The sequence below is a fragment of the Podarcis tiliguerta genome (genome assembly GCF_965153285.1).
Source record: "Podarcis tiliguerta genome assembly, chromosome: 4".
Taxonomy (NCBI): Eukaryota; Metazoa; Chordata; class Lepidosauria; order Squamata; family Lacertidae; genus Podarcis; species Podarcis tiliguerta.
This window is the reverse complement of record NC_139537.1, coordinates 62,942,294-62,964,344: the sequence shown is the minus strand read 5'-3', so window position 1 is coordinate 62,964,344 and position 22,051 is coordinate 62,942,294. Positions and strand designations below refer to the sequence as shown.

At 43.0% G+C, this 22,051-nt stretch overlaps 1 protein-coding gene across 3 annotated transcripts in view; it reads right to left on the bottom strand.

Moving 5' to 3' along the window:
* SCML2 (Scm polycomb group protein like 2) overlaps window positions 1-21,727 on the bottom strand; it is a 47,821-nt gene extending 26,094 nt beyond the window's left edge. The window contains exons 1-6 of one of the 3 annotated variants that reach the window (XM_083439421.1): window positions 21,464-21,727; window positions 10,836-10,932; window positions 8,310-8,378; window positions 4,933-5,003; window positions 3,344-3,578; window positions 772-860 (exon numbers count right to left, since the gene is read on the bottom strand). In XM_083439421.1, the coding sequence (XP_083295547.1) occupies window positions 772-860; window positions 3,344-3,578; window positions 4,933-5,003; window positions 8,310-8,378; window positions 10,836-10,857 (486 nt within the window). In that variant the 5' untranslated portion in view covers window positions 10,858-10,932; window positions 21,464-21,727. Of the gene's footprint in view, window positions 1-771; window positions 861-3,343; window positions 3,579-4,932; window positions 5,004-8,309; window positions 8,379-10,835; window positions 10,933-19,700; window positions 19,829-20,008; window positions 20,589-21,463 lie in introns of those variants that run through there. The other 2 variants (XM_083439422.1, XM_083439423.1) reach the window with 2 other exon arrangements.
* Between the last annotated feature and the right edge of the window lie 324 nt (window positions 21,728-22,051).

Below are 22,051 nucleotides of genomic sequence, written 5' to 3'. Positions count from 1 at the left end.
TTGGACCCGTTTCCGAAGAAAAAAAAACTGGGAGCCGCAAAACTCGTCATTATAAAAATAACTTTTTTGTCACTTTTTATTATTATTTCTTTGTTTGACCCCTCAGAATTACTCCTCCTCATAGAAATAAACGTTAAATTAACAAGTTACCTTTTTGTGTGTGTGTGTTCTTCACTCCCCTTCAAAACAGTGACCAGCGTACATGCCCCCTTTCAATGCAGTGACCAGCGTACATGCCCCTTACAATGTAGCGGGCGGGCGGGAAGGTGACGTAGGGACGGTGTGTGACTAACGCACGCACCGCCCCCATGCGACATCACAGCCAGTACAGCGCCCGCCACAGTGGGGAGTGTTGGGGCGCACAATGCGCCTCCTCCCCTCGCTAGTATCCGCTCCGGAGCTGCGGCAAAGGTGTAAAAGAGCCACATGCGGCTCCGGAGCCGCGGGTTGCAGACCCCTGGTCTAGACTGTAATGCCCCATTTAGGCATGAACAGGAACATCACATATAATAAACAACACACATATTTTAATATATTAATTTGACCTGTGTGGAGAGGTCAGCCTAAAACTGTTAAAACCAAAGAGATTTGTTCTGAACTCAAGACATATACAGGCATTTTCCAAATGCAGGCACTGAGGATGGAGAAAGATGTTCCCCTTCCTAGCAGTCCTGTCCTTTTAAACAACTTCCTTGCCTTTTCAGGCTGGACAGTGCAGTATAGTGCACTGGAATCCTCAACAAGCAATACAACTGCAGCCGAGTCTCCTACCTTCTTAAAGAATGAAGCAGGCGCCATTTCAGCACCATTTAGTGTTCTTAGGAGAAACATTGGCCAAGAAGATGCATTCATCTGGAACCCTAAAATTGACAACAATAGATGAGTTGTGCACAGCAGATTTACCAAAAATATGCCTTTTAAGAAACAAGAGAACCTTTGTTAAGTGGCGTTATCTCTGCAGGATACGTTTTGATTATAAATAGAGGATGAGCATGGGTGCATCGTGCTGAGGCACTTCCCACCAGAAGCTACAACCGTAATTGAGCAATACTAAGCTAAGCACCTGGTGCAACACGTGGGAATACAGTGCTACATTTGAAGTTAAGCAGAAAGGGAGCGTTTTGACTCATACTGTATTACGAGCGGAATAGGATTTCTGGGACCAGACAGTTCGACGTCACTTGGGAAATACCAGTTTTGTATGCAGTTAGCAGGAGGCAATTACACACACAATTAGCTCCAAGCTCAGCCAACAAACAAGATGTGGCAAAACTGCCAAAGGGAAGGTTTCAAAAAGGTATTTAGCTGTGAAACACCATTTGGACACTGGAATTCTGCCTATCTTCAGAAAACATAGGAGCACCAAATACAGTATGATATATTTTATCAAGGGCTCACTTGTCTGGCTCAATAAAGATATGTGCCAGTTTACATATACTGCAGGAACAAACTAATTGCATTATAGTATCCGGCAAACATTACTGCAAAGATTGGGAGGAGGGGGACTACAGATAATTTCATTCACTGGTGGTGCTAAAACACCTGTTTCAAGCTGTTTTGCTTCCAAACAATTACCGTATTTTTCGCTCCATAGGACGCACTTTTTCCCCTCCAAAAACGAAGGGGAAATGTGTGTGCGTCCTATGGAGCGAATGCAGGCTTTCGCTGAAGCCTGGAGAGTGAGAGGGGTCGGTGCGCATCGACCCCTCTCGCTCTCCAGGCTTCAGGAGAGCCCCAGCGCCAGCCCCACAAGGTCGGGGGACAGCGGGGAGGCGGAACGCCGCCATCCCGCTGTCTCCCGATGTGGTTTGGAGGCTGACGGCGGGGAGAAGAGCGCTTCTCCCCGCTGCCAGCCTCTTAAGCTCCAGGGACAGCGGGGAGGCGCAGCGCGTCTTCCCGCTGTTCCCGGACCTGGTCTGAAGGCAGGCGGTGGGGAGAAGAGCGCTTCTCCCTGCTGCCTGCCCCGCAAGCTCCGGGGACAGCGGGGAGGCGCAGCGCGTCTCTCCCACCTTGCCGGCACCCAGAAGCTTGGGGCGCGCTGAGCTCCGCACGCCCCAAGCTTCGGGATTGGCGCAGCGCTCCGCTAGCCGTGGGAGAGCCGCGCAGCTCTCCCACAGCTAGCGGAGACCTTGCTGGCACCCAGAAGCTTGGGGCACGCTGAGCTCTGCACGCCCCAAGCTTTGGGATTGGTGCAGCGCACCTGGGGGGGGAAATAAAATTTTTTCCCTTTATTTCCCCCCAAAAAAACTAGGTGCGTCCTAAGGTCCGGTGCGCCCTATGGTGCGAAAAATACGGTACTTTCTCAGTATAGGCTAGGTTTGGGGAACCTCAGGGTCTCCCCCCCCCCCCCACTGGCTAGGTAGAGAGGAGGGTGAAAATTTGCATAGAAACTCGCCAATGGTACCAAGGGGAAAAATTTACATTCATTGCTTCATGCACTTTCCCCTCTGGCCACCATTGGCACGTGGCCCTTAGAAAGTTCTCAGAAGAAAATGCATCCTTCACCCTGAAGGCCATAAAACATCTTGCTAATAGGAGCAAGATTTTCATACCCAGGGAAGGAACCTGTGGCTCTCCAAATGTGCAACTGATCATCTTTGGCATTGCTGGCTGAAGCTGATGGGAAGACTGGGAGTCCAACAACATTTGGAGGCCACAGGTTAGTCACCTCTGCTTTAAAGCGCCACTAAATTACTAACCGATTATTATTTCCATTATTCATACAGAACCATCAGTGGTGCTACACAGGCTTTGGAAGACAGGTCCATAATCTATTGCAGGCTTACGGCCTACAGCAGAACACAGACATCAACAGGGAAAGAGGAGGGAAATGGAGGCATGGGGTAAACAGGGAAGAATGTGCATTATTTCAGTGACATGCAGCGACAGTAGGGCAAGGGGGACCAGGAAGCTGCCCCCAAAGACTTCACACAGGACAGATATGGCTTGAGGAAGTGAGAGAGGTGGCATCACACAGGGTTTTTTCTGGGAGACAGTTCTAAAGGGATGCAAAAGAGAAGGGGTGGAGTTCTTTGAAGGAGTCATGCATCAAGATGGTGGAACAGGGCAAGGGCAGAGGATAACAGGAGGACAATGCCACAGAGGGTTTTGAAGGAAAAACCTGGGAACTAAAGTGACATTTCTCACAGAAGTGCCATGAATCCATGGTTCACTTGTATTATCTCTAGCAAACTCAACCCAACTCACCCAGTCCAGTACATTTAGTCTATTCTTCTTTCCCTTTATCTCCGGCTGCTGTTATTTTGATATGTCATTTCAAACTCTACTGTGACTTCAAAGCAAACTTTGATTTCATCCATGTTAGGCTTATATGTTTTCTTACCAAGTGGTGGCTGAAGCATTCCTCCTTTCTTCTCGCAGGTTCCAATTGGCTGTATGTCAGAAGAATCCACTAGCCTCCAAAAGTCATTTTTGTTGTCGCTTCCATCAAGCCGCAACCTTAATCTGGCACCCGTGATTCCAATAACTGTAGCTATACATACTGAGGTAATGTTTCGAGGGTCATGGGCTTCCAATTTCATCCCCACTTTGAAATCATTGCTAGGTGGAACCCTAGACTGCAAGAAAGGCAAAATAAGGCATTTACTGGACTATTTTTCCAGAAGGAAGAGAGAGAGAAGGAATCAGCAATACTTATTTGGCTAGTCACAAGCTTATTTATTACCACCATAATTGTTTCTCAGCCTTTGGGGCCAAGATCAAGTGTAGCTCCTCAAAGAAATCGCTGGAAAATTTCCTGGCACCTGAATATTTGATTCTATTTCCAGTCCTGGGCAATAATCCCAGGTGCGCTAAATGGCATTTATATTTACTGTAAATCACTCTTCAATTTAACCAAGGATTTACAGTTCCTGTTGTATCCTCACATTATGAGGTAGGCTAGGCTAAAAGATAGTAACATACACTGAGCAACGACCTTCAATGGATGAGCTACCCCACCTACAAATCTAATAGGTGATCCACTGTATTGAAGTTGGCTCCTTACACAAATTTATTCTTTTGCACAACTATAGTAAGCTGGCACTTCCACCCTAAACTTACCTACTTGCAAGCTGTCTCATCCATTTTATTGTAATTTACTTCTAATTAACTTCACAACAAATCACAGCTTTAAGAGGCATGAAAGGCTAATACCTTCCTGATAGAAAATTTTAACTTATGCAACTAGTATTTATGATTTTAAAAGCCACTGGAGCACACCCCCCCCCCTTTAAATAGTGTAAGTATCTGAAGCGTGCAAAATACCCATATGGGCTGTGTAACACAGAAGTAGGCAGACTGGTATCAACTGGGGAATCTCTGGGGTGATTTGCAGTTAATTAATAGGTGGTTCTAGCTACTCATAGTTTAACAACAGTGTAAGTTTTTAAAAGGAAGCCCTTTCTCTCCTTGTGCTAACGTTCTTAGGTGTTTCTAACTTATAAAATATGCATAATGATTGGCGGCCTTTGGCCAAGTTTTTATACAACGGTATTGGCCACTTTAAGAGTTCTCATCCTTGATCTATGTTAACTCAAGATACAGATTTGTACATCCATATACAGTGAATGGCTCAGGGATTACAAGAGGTTGTTGACTCCACTCTCCAAATATACCAGGCATGGCCAAACTTGGCCCGCCAGCTGTTTTGGGACTACAACTCCCATCATCCCTAGCTTAAGAGGACCAGTGGTCAGGGATGACGGGAATTGTAGTCCCAAAACAGCTGGAGGGCCAAGTTTGGCCATGCCTGAACAAGCCCTCTAAACCTTGGGCTTCTTGTAAAAAAACACACACAAAACCCCCTCATAAGCCTGAAGTCTGTCCACCCCTGGCATAACATATATCTATATGAAAGGTAAGCAACACAAAGAAACTACAATACTAACATAAAACACTTTCGTATACTCATTTACATTTTAAACCATTTACCTGTCTGAAACAATGTGCAGGAGCAGCTAAGGATCCAGTCTCTTTCAAGTAGTTATCCCAGTTAAAATATTCTAGGAGGGAAAAGCGTGGGAGAGCAAAATTTAAACATATTGTTGAGATAAAAAGACTTCCATCTGCAGGAAGCACACAGATTTTTGTTTATTATCTTCTTCAATCTTTTGTGTATTTGTCATCATTTGTGACTGGGGGAAGCAGTTAGCACTCTAAGAGACTACTGGGAGATAAGCAGAAATCGTTTACCCAAAGGAAAACAAAGTATCTGAACTTCTTCTCTTTTCTATATACATATAGATAATGCTTTTCTTTTCAGATATAGATATATGAAACCCTTGTTAGAATCTAGATTTATATACTATATTTGCAGGAGCAGTTTTAGTGAAATTAATAGAAGTGGTTTCACTGTTTTTCAGATTGGGCATTAACATAAAACAAAAAGGAACATTTCTTTGTGCACAGGGAGGCGAGTCACTGCTGAAAAAAACAAACACAAATGCATTCACACTAAGCTGGGCCTACACTGCAGCTTAGAATAGCTCGACCTTGCAGTGTGTTAAGTTTGCAGGGTCTGGATTCCCTTTGTTATCTATCCATTCCTTCAGAACCCTGCCGAATAAAGATAAACTACTGTGTTTACATAGCACGAGATTTCCTGGGACAATAAAGTGGTTCTTGGTTTAACAATGGCAAGGGCTGAGCTAAGTAAATAATCCTTTTAAAAAGTTTCTTTTTTAAAAAATGTAAATGCTGATTTTCATTATAGTGTACAGCTGTATAATTTGGGCGAATCAATACCTGCTCCACTCAAAAATCCAGATGAAAGTTTGTTTGTTTTTGCAGGTGGGTGCACAATAGTTTGCAGGAGTGGAGAGAAGGCAGGGATGGATATGAACCACCTCCAGCCACCACCAGCTAAACACAACATGCACACAACACTGCATATCACACCAGCCACAGACATGCATGAAAATATACATACATGTACACATGAGGGGACAGGACAGAGGGAACATGTCCTCCCCAAATACATAGTTGAAGGAATAGAGTCAAAAAGGGGGGAACCACCCCCTTGTCTTTCCCTCCTGTACCCCCACCCACTCATGTGCTTCCTACACAACCATCTCTACTACTTCATCCCTTCTTTCGGCACATCTCTAGCTATCCTCCAGACTGAAGGAGGAGATGGTTGACATGACATCCCAAAGCTCACAAGCCAAGAAAAAAAAACCAAGGGCTCTCATACGCTGGCCAGTCAACAGACATATATTGGGACTACACGTCCAGATCCCACCTTACACTGCTAATCTGTGCACGTTCTCCATGCCTTCATAGGAGTTTCCACTCCAAATACAAAAATTAAGCCACTGAAAAAATGATACTATGCTGCCACCTAGTGGCTTTGTTAGGATAATCTGCAACCTGGGGCCCTCCAGATGTTTTCAACAATTCCCATCAGCTGATAACAATAGTATCATAGAATCATAGAGTTGGAAGAGACGACAAGGGCCATCGAGTCCAACCCCCTGCCAAGCACTTTGATGCAGTGTTAGAAACTGAGATATGACAGCTAGGAGCTAAATGTCACCTTAAACTTATGTTATAGGCACGACAATGGAATGTCTAGGCGTGCTTTTTATAACAATACAGAGCTGAAAATGAATGAACTGCAGCTAAAATATTATGTTCATTCCTTCCCCTGCTCACCCCCCTAATATTCTTAAGAGGGTCTCTTCTCTAGTCTTCAGAGAGTGACTGGAAGTGGGGAGGCGGGAAAAGGTCCTCTTTTCCTTCCACTCTGAGGTTTAATCTGAAATCTGCTCGCGCTAATGAAATTCCCCGTCGCAAAATGCGCCTAGAACAATGGGGGTTTCGAACACTGCTTTGATGCATGTAGTCTAAAACAACCTGGAGGCTGCCAGGTTAGGGGAAGGGCTGCTTTATAATTGCTAATAAAACTCAAGAGGTCCTGGCTACTAGCGGAAACCGTCCCGGAGGCTGCCACAAGTGATGCAGCTGTGGGACTCCTGCATCTCATATTCTGACATTAGCTTGTACTGGATTTCTACCATTCATTATGTGGCACACGTCCTGTGTTTCACTCATGTATCCAGCCCATTATTTCCTTAAAATGTTAAAACTCTTGCACAATCAGGGTGAGCAAGGCCCATCTTGAGCAGAGCTAGTCACTTTTAAAAGTCCTTCTTTACTTCCTTCATTTTCAACCAAAAACCTGCTTTTTGTTTTAACTCCCTCAGTCTACCTAAATATCAATATTTTGGTTTATTTTAGCAACATTAAAAAGGTAAAGGTACCCCTGCCCGTATGGGCCAGTCTTGCCAGACTCTAGGGTTGTGCGCTCACCTCACTCTAGAGGCCGGGAGCCAGCGCTGTCCACAGACACTTCCGGGTCACATGGCCAGCGTGACAAGCTGCATCTGGCGAGCCAGCGCAGCACACGGAACACCGTTTACCTTCCCGCTGGTAAGCGGTCCCTATTTATCTACTTGCACCCGGAGGTGCTTTCGAACTGCTAGGATGGCAGGCGCTGGGACCGAGCAACGGGAGCGCACCCTGCCGTGGGGATTCGAACCGCCGACCATGCAATTGGCAAGTCCTAGGCGCTGAGGTTTTACCCACAGCGCCACCCGCGTCCCTCTTTTTTTTTGTTTGTTTGTTTTGTTTTAGCAGCATTACCTACCCTAAAATCTTTCTTGAACCCAAGAGCAAAGATACCAGCAAACCCAGGCAAAGGGCTCAGCTAGGAGAATAGGAAGCAACTTACTTATTTATAAAAAAATATTTATACACCTCTATTTCATTAAAAAAGAAAAAAGCATACCTGGGCAGGCAGAGTTGAGTTAAGTATGCTTATCTGCGTTTGTGGCTGGGGAAGCCCAGTCTGATGGGTGGGGTATAAATAATAAATTTATTATTATTATTATTATTATTATTATTATGTATTAAGGTCGTGTGTGTGGGTTAAGTGTGCATGACAGCGTGTCCCCACTTTGGTGCCAGGCCCTGGAGTGGAGTCCCTAAGAAAAAAAAGTGCCCTACCTAAATCCTAAAGGTTATGGCAGGGCCTCTAGAGCAAGGATCTCTCTGATCTTCTTCTCCCCCACACACAACAGCCTTCTTAAAAGAACCCGGGATGATTGGGAGACCTCCTGAACAGCATGGACTACACTGCAGGAGGTAGCTGTAACTGTCCAAAAATCAGGAATGAGGCACCTTGCACAAGCGGAGAGGCTAATCGGGTGAGGCAGGAGGCGATGGGAGAGATAGGTGAATGAGCAGACGTTAAACCCCATTTATTTATTTTAAAAATAATTCATGATATTTACATTTACAATACATACCATTATTTAGCAATTGGTTGCTTGACAGACAACTCTTCCCATGTTTTTCTCTTTTAATAGTCTTAGAATCTAAAGAAAAAGGACATAAAACACAGTATTTTTCACATAATTTTGCAGCATAAACTGCCCCGGGCTGAGGTACCCCATGCATCCCTCCATTGTGCATGGATATAGTTCCAGCTGAGAACCACTGCTATGTATACAAAGCTAGATTATTTGGAACTAATTATCTTTTTAAAACCCCCTGAAAGAGCTCTGCCCTAAAAAGAATTTAAGTACTTTGAATGAATGAATGAGTAAATAAATAAATAGGGGACGGACAGACGGACACACACACGTACGTCTATGTATGTATGTATTTGCCAAGCAGCAGGTGGTACTGTTGGTCCTCATTGTTGCACTGGTGAGGTTTCAATTTCTCCCCCTGGTCATCATGTTTAGTCTGGGAATGTCTTTTCAACCTTTGCAAAAGGTCCCCTTCTCCCTCTGGCACGGCACCATTTTTCTAAGAATCCCAACAATTCTGCCACAGAGGCTGGTTTCCTCCTCTGCTCCCCAGAACAGTGCTGGGGTAAGAGGCCCTTCTACATCAGTGCTTCCTTAGAGAGCAAAAACTCTGTTGAATGTGTGAGTCTGATGCAGCATGTCTGCTGAGTCTGTCCCCACCCTGCAGGGTAGTAATACATGTTTCATGTATACTTGTCTAGTCCTTCCTTGCTGAGGGTGTGTTTGCATTGCAATGTGTTGCAAATGGGTGGCTGACCCAAAACGTGGCCCTTGTGCCAATCAAGGCTACCCACCCCTGCTTCAGGCATATACGTGCAGGAAATGGCAGTGCAACCAATCCTGCAATGTTAAACACATTTATTAAGACGGAAACCCAACTGGACTCAGTGGGATTTATTTAGTTATTTCTCGAAGAGTAACTGTGCATCTCCTGTAATGATTAGAGTTAAAAATCAGGGAAACGTACAGTATACTGTAAAAACTAAGCGATTGGAGGAAACTAAATGTGACACATAGGTTTAAAAACAAACATTCCCTTACAAGACAAAGTACCCCGTTTCATACAGTTATCTGTAGAATATATTGCCATGGGTTGCTCTGACAACTACTAGCATAACTGCAAGACCATGTAGATGCTTCAAGGAAAAGTTGAACAATGGCTGCCAGATACTGAAGGTCAAGGAACAGGGGTGCCAACTTGAATATTGGGGGGGCGGCATCCCAGGTATGCCGTGCCCCACATAATCCATCACATGACAGGGCACACCAATTTGAATTGCAATGCCCATCAACTTTGGGGGCCCCCCAGCCCCTCAAATATTTTATTGGGGGAGCTGAAGGGACCTCGGCCCCCTAGGAGTTGGCTCCTATGTGAATTCTGCAAGAATTCTGATGGCCCAGAAATGGAAGCAGGAAGAAATGCCGACCAAGGAAGAATGGAGAATGAAGCTGACGGAATATGCAGAGATGGACAAATTGACTGGGAAAATAAGGAACCAAAGCGATCAGAGATTTTCCGAGGACTGGAACAAATTTACAGAATATATCAAAAATGTATGTGAGGAGCAACTAACGCTTGTTGGCTTTCAAGAAGCTTTGTGAAAAAGATCGATTGAAATATTGTTTGAAAGATTAAGAGTGGTAAAGTGCAATATAAATTTAAGAAATGTGAGATGCAGTGAGATTATGGAGAATTGTCAGATAGGCTGAGGGAAGTCCAAAAGATGTTTATGTACAAAGCAAATGTTAAATTTGGATAAAATATTTATTGGAAACTGAATAAAAAATATTTATTTAAAAAAAAGGAGTTGGCTCCTATGTGAAGGAAGATGGCAATCTTGTTTTGCTTGTTGTATTGGGCTGGTCACAGATCAAAGTTGGGGAGCAATAAATATCTAACCTGGCCCAGGATGTTAAGTTTTGATGTTTTGGTTTTGATGTTAAGTTGCTGCCTTCTAGCCAAATTCTCCATAATTTGGAAGGACGTAAGCATTTTCAGTATGCTATGTAATTAACTACAACTGCGGTGTGTTCCCTGTGGAGCTCTGTGAACTCTCTCCCAAGTGTTGGAAGTGATTTGACCTACAGAAGTGCAACAATGGGACCAAGCATACATGCTCAACTATCTGGTGGGGCAGCCACTTTATATGGCCCTGGCATTTAAATCTATCCCCAATATAAAAGGTTAGAAAACTCCATCACAGCAATAGTGAACATACTAAATTAGAGAGAAATTCGTACGTTAGATCGAAAGGCTGCAATCACATACCCATATACTTATGGGACCACAAAATGAAAAGGGAAAAGGACCAGGGCAGAGAATAAAAATCATAAAATCCCCTGCAGAAATCTATTCCACTCTGTCATGAGATTAGTGAGTTGAATGTGGGGAGTTATATTTGCAAGCTGTGAGATCTTTCCTAGTCCACCTCCCATCATATTAGGTCTCTTGGGGGCCTCTTCCCCCCTGAAAACTGCAGCCCCTCATTTACGTTGCTGCTTTGTTTCAAGAAAATTTACCTTTAGCTGCTGTTTTCCCCATGGTAAAATGTTTGGTCCTCCTTTTTCACCATAAGAAGACGTCCATCCACACTTCTTTTTTCAACACAACTGCTTCCTGTGGAGCAGTAACACAGCAGGTGAGGCCAAATGCAAAATAATACGTAAATAACTTTTATACAGTGGAAGCGGAATATAAACAGGCAATGCCTTTTTAACCCAGTCGAGAAGGAAGATGGAAGATAAATGTTACACCTTAGCTCCAAGTCACCTGGAAACAAATGCTACAGAACCTTAAGTTTGGATAACTCATTCTGTTTAAACCATTTTATTAAAGGTCATGCTATTGTTTGTAATTCGTTTATCAAGCAAAATACCACTTGATGATACTGTTTCCCATGCACTGCAGACATTCTATAACCAATAATAGCTAACTAGGAAAACTGAATTCATTAGAATTCATTAAAACAGGAGGTTGTGTTAGTATTAAAATTTTAATTGTGGCAGCACATAATAGTAAACAGAAATCTATTGAGTTTTTGTACTCAAGTGCACACACTTTACAACTCACATTCATAAATACTGCCAATGGTGTTATCAGATCACTTTCAGCAGTGGGTCTGGCAGTAATGAAACTATAAAGTTGATGTTTTCACTCACTCCACAAATATACAAGGCACAAATTTAACTAATCGTTAAGTCTACTAGTCCCCTCGTCTGTGCCTCAACTTAAATTATGTTGTCATTTATTGCCCCTGCCTTCCTGATATGTGCAACCTTGATTAATGGCAATAATCTCTCATGCCATTTATATACATTATATACCCAACTCTGAACAGGGAAATGATAAACATTAGGGGATAAACAACAACAGCACTTGTCAGATTACTATCCTGCATTTGGTTTTGATGTTAAGGTGTAAGACAAAGATCCAAACAACAGGAAGAGAAACCAATTTGATTTCCAGTTGCAGCTGTTCCTTCCATATTGAATCCTTGCTTCATCTGGCCAGAATTCGGTATTTCAGATATTGATGTATGCCAAATTAATAGTAATCTATACTGACTATGGATTATTAGAAGCATGTTGTATTTATTAAAACAACCATTTAAAAATTGTATTTATAAATGATATTACAAAAACAGATGTTGTATATAACTGAATAAATTGACACATGCCTTTGTATATCTCATTATATGTATAATTTAAGTTTACACCATAATTAATTTAAAAACTGAATCCTGAACACATTAATTTTCATGAAATATTCATCTACTAACCAGAGAAGTTGAAAACAGAGATGGATATTATAGCATTACTTTAATTTATTATATTTTGTAGCACTATGCCAGCATTTGCCAAATTACTTGCTTTTCATGATGGTGCTAACTTATAGTTACGGATTTTAGGAAAATTATCACCTGCAATTTATATAACACTCTGACTGAGAACCATTAAAGTTGAAAAGCTGTCTACAAAAACCGCAATAAATCAAACAATAAAATACTAAGCTGGCAATTGCCTCATTACACAAACAATGTAATTCCCTGGGATTATTCTGTCTGAACCCATTCTGTGACATTTTACACAGCTAACAAAAACTGAAAAATGCTTGCACGTATAATTTGAGCCTATAAATTGCTTCACATGCTACAGGGTGCTATGAAGAGTACTGTAAAACATAAAGAAACACATAACACATTTCATGCGTCTATCGTATCCAATAAGCAGAAGAAATGAAAATCCGCTTAAATGGAACATCACCGATAGCTGCTGAAGCCAAACACATTCTTAAGCTACTCTTCTCTGCCAGCAATAAACTATGAAAGGTGATGCTTAGTCCCAGTGGCCTCACTTTATGTCCAGGCTACTTTAAACAGTCTGTGGTTTTTTTATCTTTTTTTGTTGCCACCAGATTGCACTTGCTCCCATAATAAAGATTCCAACCCAGCAGTGATAATCATCCCTCTTAGCCACTGGAGTCCCTGCTAGAAACATAAAAAGAATTCCAGAGTTTCCGAAGTCTGTGCAGCTTTGGAGAGACGACTCCCTGCTAACATAGCAACTGCAGTCCTTAAGTTTGATATGCAGCCCTCCCTGGCCCCAAGGTACTGTTATGTGGCTTATGAAATTCCGCTGCAGGTTTGAGAAGTCCAGTTTTCATTTATGGACACATACACTGGCTTCCTAATGTATGTACAGCACGGCCAAAAGGTATCTGAACTGTCATGTATATACCATGACCAGTGTATACATGGGGATTGATCTCTACATTGGGGGGTGGGGAATGTGTGAAACTGCCCGCTGAATTCAGTGCAGAAATACAGTCCCTTCATCATTACTATTAGTTCATAGTTACATTTCAACACAACATCCACTGTACACTTAAAACTACTATTCATGGTACTGCTACCCTCGCCTTCTCGCCTTTCTGACTCAGTGCAAGTTTACAATATAGGAGCCACTTGGATACTGCCCAGAAGTGAGAATAAATGGTGAAATACTATCAGTTTGAAAGTATGGTTTAAGCTAAGGAATTAATTTCAAAAGATGTCATTCCAACTGTATGAAGTGTTGTTTTGAATCTAAGTTCTAACTCCCTTCCCAATTATATTTCAAAATAGACTTTAGAAAATGTTGTTGCAGGAAGAATGAAGTTTGAGACTTGCTTTTCAGACTACTATTAATTTATCCAAAGTCCTTCAGGTTTGCAGTTACACAACTGTAATGAACCTGAAGTTGTGCCTCTCAAGAATCAGCTCTGCCTTGTTACATTCTGGTAAGACAGACAGACAGACAGATATACATGCATGCATACACACACACACGGAAATATATAAATGCCTGCACTTTTTTCACCAATGAAGTATCAAGTCAGCACCTTAAATAAATTGTCTTTAAAACTCCAACCTCTTACACCAGCATATTCACACATTTACCATCACAAGCCATTGACTTTTAACAGTTTACAAGAACTAATGCTTATTCGGTGCAAGATTAATAATGTGACTGATGAACATATCCAAGCTGTATCTTGTTTTCCTTTAAATGTACGTGATCAATCTTTCACTTAGTTCATCAACAGTGACATTTAATCTATCAAAAATGGGTTCTCTCTTCCATTGGTAAGTGAAAGTGATTAATCATGCACTGTGGGTATAAGCAAATAATCCACTTGAGAGGCACTTTAAAGAAGTGGACTCCAAATCCCATCAGCTGCAGCCAGCGTGGCATTTGCTCTGGAGTGATGGAGGAGCTGGAGTCACACAAGTGTGGCTGAACTGAAGTACAAGCGCAACGCAACCATTAATGGGATATCAGCCCCTGGAGCTAAAATTTCAGAATGCCAATTCTGCATTGGATTAAATATATGCTCAAAAGCAGCAGCAACAGCTCAATGATCATCTTCCATTGACACTGTAAGCTCCTTTGAATTTTCTGTTTATAACTTGGGTTCAGAGCCCTGGGAGCTAATGAAAAAAATTCTTTTTAGTTATATAGGACAGCCAACTCTACCCACACAATAAATCTAGGATGAGGAACTTGTGGCCCTCCAGATGTTGATGGACTACAACTCCCATCACCCCTGACTGTTGGCATACTGACTGCAACCAAAAGGAGCTAGAGCTCAACAGGTTCCCCACCACTGGTCTAAACGACCATCCATGTAGTGTGGCAAAATGGAAAGTATGCAAAACCTGCACCAGAGAATGGCTGTTTGAATTCCTGCTGTGGAATCAAGTTCACTGAACGGCTGCAAGGAAGGTTAGGCTGTACGGAACAAGGTTGCAATAACGAGAGAGACAGCTCCCATTGCGCTGCCCTGAGCTCCTTGGAAGCAGGGTGGGGTGTGTGGGAGAGAAAGAGAAACATAGGCCTCAAACTAAGCAACTCCTGCATTACCATACCTATTTCAGCAACTAATAATTCTCCCCAAGAGAAAATTCCTAAACAGTGCAGGCCTCACTTATTCAGCACCTCTGTGCACACATGTTCCTTAAGATGCCAGCAGAATGTCTACGTGTCATTTCATGAGGAAGTGAGATTTGTAAGCAGGTGATACAGAGAAATGTTCTGTTGGTGCCCTATGACTGTGGAACTCCTTTCCTGAAGAGACACCCAAAATACCTTATTTCATTGTTTTTAGAAGATGCAAGGCCTCCCATGATATGAATATGATTTTAGTGTTTTTATTGTAGGTTTGTACAGTTTATATATTAATTTAATAATAATAACCACCAGCAGCAGCACTACCCATAAAAGATGCTTTATTACTTTGAATAAGTACAGTGGTACCTCGGGTTAAGTACTTAATTCGTTCCGGAGGTCCGTTCTTAACCTGAAACTGTTCTTAACCTGAAGCACCACTTTAGCTCATGGGGTCTCCTGCTGCTGCCGCACGATTTCTATTCTCATCCTGAAGCAAAGTTCTTAACCCGAGGTATTATTTCTGGGTTAGCAGAGTCTGTAACCTGAAGCATATGTAACCCGAGGTACCACTGCACTACTTTGTGTCACTGACAAAAAGTGGAAGAGAACTTTTAAAATAATGAAGGCTATGTTGAAGAACCATAAGGCACAACCAACTAAACAAAATTCTCCCTCTTAACCATGTATAGGACTGCCACCAATTTGATATTTTGCTTTGGTATGGGTTATAAAGATCAAACATAGGACCACTCTACAAAACGGCAAACCTCAAAATAATGTTTTTAAAAAGAGGCTAAACTTCCTACACAAACTATCCAAATGATTTTGGAAGAAAGGGGAAACCAATTACTGAGGCAAACAACAAAAGTAACCATATTAAAAAAACAAACTTTTGAGAACAAAACATAGGTGCTTATTGAACGGTTATGGAGTAAACTTGTTGCAAAAGGCATTTGGAAATACGGTAATCACCAGCTGAATCCAACCTTACACATCATACTTAATCAACACTGTTTCTGCATGCAAAACAATTCAGGCGTATTTCTGTAGATTTTGATTTAGTTTATTTTGTGACGAATGTGAAACAGCACTGATTCCTGTCTGTAAGTCACTGGTATTGCAGAGCTGCTGTACATAGTGCAGTGACCTGAATGCAAATACACTGGCTATCCTATGCAAGAATGGAATATAATATTTCAAAGTATTGGTGTAGCCTTTTTTAAAAAAAATACTGCATGTTGTCATTATAAAGAATCTGTTATCATTTAAAGATTTAATTACATAATGGGATTTTAATCTTATTCTTAACAGCGAAACAGTCTCAGAAGTTATAAATATCTAAGCTATCAGCATTTAAGCATTTTATTCCCACTGATTTCAGTGGAAGAGTTGAAATCTCCAATTGAAATAAATGGAAATTAAATGTATTTAGTTGGATTACGTGGCAAGTGATTTGTACAAGATTTTGGGATTCTCTTGTTGAATTTTCCATGTGTCCAAGCATTATTTTACGGGAGACTACATTCATGAGAGCTTCACTCAAGATGGCTATTATTTATTCAATTTATATCCTGCCTTTCCTCCCTAAACAGCCCAACTCTCTCTCAATAGGTCACACCCATGGTTCAGCCAAAAGCACAATTAACAGAATCTGAAACCATTTTGTAAGCATAAATATTATTTACACTAATGATACAATTCAGAAATTACTGGCACAATTTTACTGCCAATAAATGAAAGCAAATTTTTATTTCTGAAACATAACCACTTTTTAAAATTAGAAGGTACTTTAGCACTTGTTCTTTTACCGCTACAATGCTTTACTACACAATGCCATGCTGAAATATTTGTTGCAGTCAGCAACTCAATATGCAATTTAATCTAGGTACACTGATCAAGGAAAAATCAAAATAAAGGTTGACTTGTACGGCAAGGGGAAAAGATTTGTGTGTCTTTATTTGGTTAAAAACACATCAGGGTTTTTTTTTTAGGTTTTTTAAAAAAACACAACCCCATAATTTAATGAAAACTTCAAACTTCAATGGTTTATTTGCTCATGACATCAAAGAGAAAAAGTGGAATGTATTTCTCAAAGAAATTTCTGAGCTCGAGGAACCAGAGCCAGAAATGTCCTAATGCACAACCTTCCAAAAAACAACAACAACAACAACACCCCACTTCCACAAGTCCCATCAAAATGAGTGCAGATTCCAATTTCTTTCAATAGGGCTTGCACAGGAAAACCTCTGGGAATTATTCATCTGTATGTGATGCCTAGGGCTTTGATTTTTCAGCCTCAGTCAGAAACTACAGTATTTAAGTGTATGATGGAAAGCAGAGCAGATGAAGCCTCTTTATTTCTTGCAAATGCATGTAAAGGGAGAAAGTAACTTGTTGTCTAGAGTAACTTATTCCTACTGAGAAGCCCTACTGTACTCCATGAACCACCCAAAGAACTCATGTTATGGGGCAGCTATTTTAAATGCAATACATAAAGACTGAAACCTGCCCTGCCCACTTGAATCAAAATATATAGGGCAAAGCTGTTTAGTATTAAAAGCATCCTTGCATTTCATTGTAAACTTGCTACCCTTCAGTCCAGGTGAACACGGGCTTAAAAACTCTTGGAGACTTTCATTATCTGGACCCAATAACTTGTTGTTTTATGTATCATTACAGTCATATTCCATCTTACTTCCAATGAGTTGTTCCCCCTCCTAATTTTGGGAAATTTCCAACTTGGTCTTGAATATATAAAGTATACGGGTTATAACTAAAGTTATTGTCAGAGCAGAGCCACTGAAATTAACAAACCTAAATTAGCCATGTCCTTTAATGCGTCTGCTCCGAGTATGGTTAACACTGGATACAACCGTACTGAAATAAACTTTCCTTCTCACTGGGGTTACTGCTGCAATAGTCAATTGCAGACTATTTACAGAAGGGGATGGAGAGAAATTATTATCCAATTATAATGTATGAATCAGTCCTTGATGAACAGTAACATCACGTTCCTTAACTATGTAAATGACCCCCATGTGAAATAACTGGAAACCTTAATGCCTGGTATAATTTCGGTGCAAACAAACCATGCATATATAAGAAAGTTTGGTGTCTCACACACTTGCATAATAGACAATAACAATGCGGCCCTTTACATATCTACACAGAAGTCTCCTCAAGCTCACTGAAGCTTAACCCCAGGTAAGTGGAGTTCAATTGCACCCTAAATGAAGAAAAATAGCATCTACTTCCACCTACAGCCTCACTCCAGGAAATCCTGCTGACAAGGGAAACCCAACTGCTGTAGTTCATTATGTGCAAACAACTATCTCTGAATCACGCTGGCTGACCATTTGTGCATCCAGCGTTTGCCCAGCTTTATATCAGAGCAACCATGACTAGGGGGAATAAGACAACTTGCTGGCCAGTACAACATTTGTAGTTAGTTGTTTCTATGTATGTTTACAGTGACTTCTCCTTAATACTAATTGCTGCCTTCACAATAGCACTACTTGCCAGATAACAATTGATTGCAATTCATTAAAATGACCCACAAATTATAACACAGTAGCAGATTCAAATAATATGTCATAATCATGTAAAAGGCACATATCTTAACCTAACGTGATCATTCAAGCTACAAGTTCCATGATGCTTATTTCAACCTTTATTTCCTCCATTTCAACCTGCAGGCTGTCCAATCTAAAGCAATTCAAACTGAGGATTATTTTTTTAATGCAAAATATCTGGTTAAAAGAGCCAAAATAATAGTTGCTAACTTTTTAAAATACTGTTAACTCTAGTCATTAAATGTTAGTACAAATACTAAGCTCTACAAAATACATATTTTTCATTTAAACAAATATAGCATGGTGTGTTTAACTCCAAATTACTACATAGCATTTAAATATATTACTAATATAAGCTTTTATTTTGCTGTTGTTCATAATGAAAATTAAAGAATCACTAAAGAATTATTTGATAGGCAACAAATTCAACGTTGAAGAAAATATAATGGCAGGAAGAAAGAAATTAACATATTTTAGGCTACAATATGTAACTATTTAGAAAAGAAACACATGAAAGTTCTTTTTATTACCAAAGTTTAACAAAGCATGAAATGCAGCTATATAAAGTAAGGTTCCACTTAATTACTACCATGCTGCAATCTGTACTGCAATTTGCTAAACCATGGGCAGTGGCTAATTCATAAAATATTCTTTTCACAGCATCAAAGTTGAAAGTTAACTTTAAACTTTTTTAAAATTCTAAAGCATAAGCAAAACCTGCAAGTTATAGACATCACTCAGCAGAACATGATCCACTCTTAGCACCACCATCCTAAATTTATGAAAGTCCTGTAGTGCCTATTTCAACATACTAGGGCACAAGCATCAGAAAATTTAAGTATCCTCAATCCGCCTACAATCAATTGCCCTTAAGAACATACATTTCTTTAGATTGTGTTCTTATGTACAGGATATTGGCTTTTATAGTACATAATCACAGCAGTGTGTTCTTTCACACTTGGGTTATCAATACACTAAGTGTTCTCCTAAATCTGTGTTCAGCATTTCAAAAGGAAGTGGTAAGTATTACTGTCATAGTGTAGCTGCTGTCTAAAAACACTTTAACATTAGAACCGTATTCTAACTTTACAAACCGTTTACTCTGCAGTAGTCCCATGGATTTCCCTAAGATTCTTCCAACATCTGATTATCTCCAATGAAAACAATATTCACCATGGCATCATCATAAGCACTTTCAGAGCTTCTAAATTCTTTGTTTTTCATTTTTATTATGTTGTTGAAATGGATCATTTAGATTATGAAGAATAAAATACCAAGCACACTTACAGAGCAATTCTGTGCATATTTGCTTAGAAGCAAGTCTCTGTGTGTTCACTAGGGCTTATTCCCTAATAGGTCTGTTTAGGACTGCTACCTTACTTACTTCAACTAAGACTCACTAAGAGCTCACAGTAAACATGCATAGGATCCATCTCAATTCTTGTCATCTGAAGCATATGATCTTGGAAAATCACCCTGGGATCCTATGGGATGGAAATATAATGGGATTTACTTTCCAAGCAAGTGTGTGTTTAGGAAAGGAAGTACCACTTGTTTTTACCGGAATCTAAAGTTAACAAAGTCAACAAAGTATTCCTAGACACAATTTGCAGTATTGCAGCAGCGTGCTGCTCTGCAAAACTGCTCTCCACCCGTCCTCAAGGCACTTTAGGCCAAGCCCTACTGACTTACGGGAAAACTCCGTCGAAAAAGGGCAAGAGCAAGTGCAACGTCTTAAGCAGGGGAAGATTCGCCGGTGTGGGGGGCACCCAAAGCACACGGACTCCTCCTCATCTGTCCGGCTGAAAGCCTTGCCTTCAATCGAGAGCTGCCTGCAGCCGGTTCTGAAGCAAGTGGATTTTAGGCGCCACTCCTACTCCCTCCTACTCAGGAAGGAACAAGGGAGGGGAGCATTCCGCCTGCGGCAAGCTGCAGCCCAAGGAGGTGTGTCCTCTCACGCTCCTGTCAAATATACAGCAAAGCGATACCAAACCACACACGGAACACTCCGGCCCAAAATGCACGGCGACGGGGGGGGGGCGCCAAAAAAGGAGGAGATCTAGCTTGATCTCTGGGCGGTCAGTTCTGTGAACCCAGGAAAGGTGTCCTCCCCCGCCGCCTCCCATGTTTCCCCAGCCCCGCAAGCGCCAATCCTCCCTTCTGAGTTCTGCCCTACTTCTGCTCCAAGTTGAAACGCCTGTGCGCCTTGTTTCTGGATTTCTACGCGCGTAGGATTCAAACGCGCCAGCTGCGGAGGCTCAACTCCGGCGGCCAGGCTGCTCCCCACTTTCCTTATTATTATTTTTAAGTCAACCGCCAAAAAAGAGCGGGAAGGAGAGAAACCACACCATCGCAAGAGCAGGAGCGCCCATCCCCGAAATCTAGGGGGCCTTCCAGGGAGCGGGAGGGAAAAAGAGACAGAGAGAGACCTGCCATGCCCCGGGCTAAACACAAGGTTAGCTCCCCTTCCAAGATCTCCCACCTCCTCCTCCTCCTTTGCCTCTCCCTCAAGAGGAATGCAATTTCCCCCTCCCCTCGGCCTTTTGATCGCAAGGAAGGTGGACGTGAAAGGTTTCGGAAGAGGGAGGGGGGGGGGAGAGAAGAGGTCCCGCTTCGGCGGAGATAAAAACTCTCGCGCGCGCTCCGAACGCGGCAGGCGCGCAAAAACTAAAATAACAACAGGGAGACCGGGAGAGAGAGCGCGCGCTCAGCGCCAAACTGCACGGAGAGGGACGGCGCAGCGACACAAACGGTGTGCAGTGGGGGGGGGGGGGGGCACGATTGGAGCCGGCGGGATGGGAGAGCCGCTTCCCTCCTCAGCCGAACCCGCCTTGCGGGCTCCTGGGCGAGCGAGCGGCCGGCACCCACCGGGCAGCCAACCGCGTCCCTTTCTGCACGCGCGCGCTCTCGGGAAGGCGGGCGGCAACTGCTGCGCCACGGCCGCCGCCGCCGCTTCCCCTTGCACTGCCCGCGCTTCAGCGTGCGGGACCCGGGAGACGCCGCAGCGAGGAGAGGAGGAGGAGGCAGCAAAGGGGGAGGAGGCGGCGGCTCCGGCTTCGCCTCCTTTCCTCCCTCGCAAGGCTCCTCGGCAGCCCCGGCGCGAGGGAGAACCTCGGGCCCGGGAGCCGCCGGCCGGCCGGCACTCACCGAAGGGAAGGGACCCGGCGCCCCCTCGGCGCGCCGGCGACGCGGCTCGCGTGTCTGTCAGCTGCGCGGCTGCTGCCCCCGTCGCTTGGATTCACGCCGCCTCCGCCTCCGCCATGTTCCTGGGGCGCCGCGCATGCCCGGCAGCGGCACTGGGGGCTTCCCTCCGCCTTCGCGTCCTCCCTTCGCAGCCCACTGACAAGGGGGCGGAGGGCGCGGGCGGCGGCTCACCCACCGCCTCCGCCGCTACCACCATGCTGCGGACCCGGCTCGGAGGCGGAGGGGGGCTGTGCGCTGGCTCTCCACGCCCACGCCAGGCGGCTCCTGTGCACTTGCTGCTCCGCAGAGCGCGCGCAAACGCCCGCGCGGGCGCAGGAAGAGCGCGCGCAGTGCCGCCCAGGCGAGCCAGGAGCTGGCGGGGCCGACCCTCTCGCAAAACAGCGTTTTAAACACACGTTTTCTGTTAGCACGAGTAACAGATCATTTATGAAAATGCAGGGGAAAATATATATTTTTAATAAACCAATATACAAAACAGTTACACTTAAAACCTGCTAACAGATCACCTTGGAAGCTGGGGAGAGAGTTTCG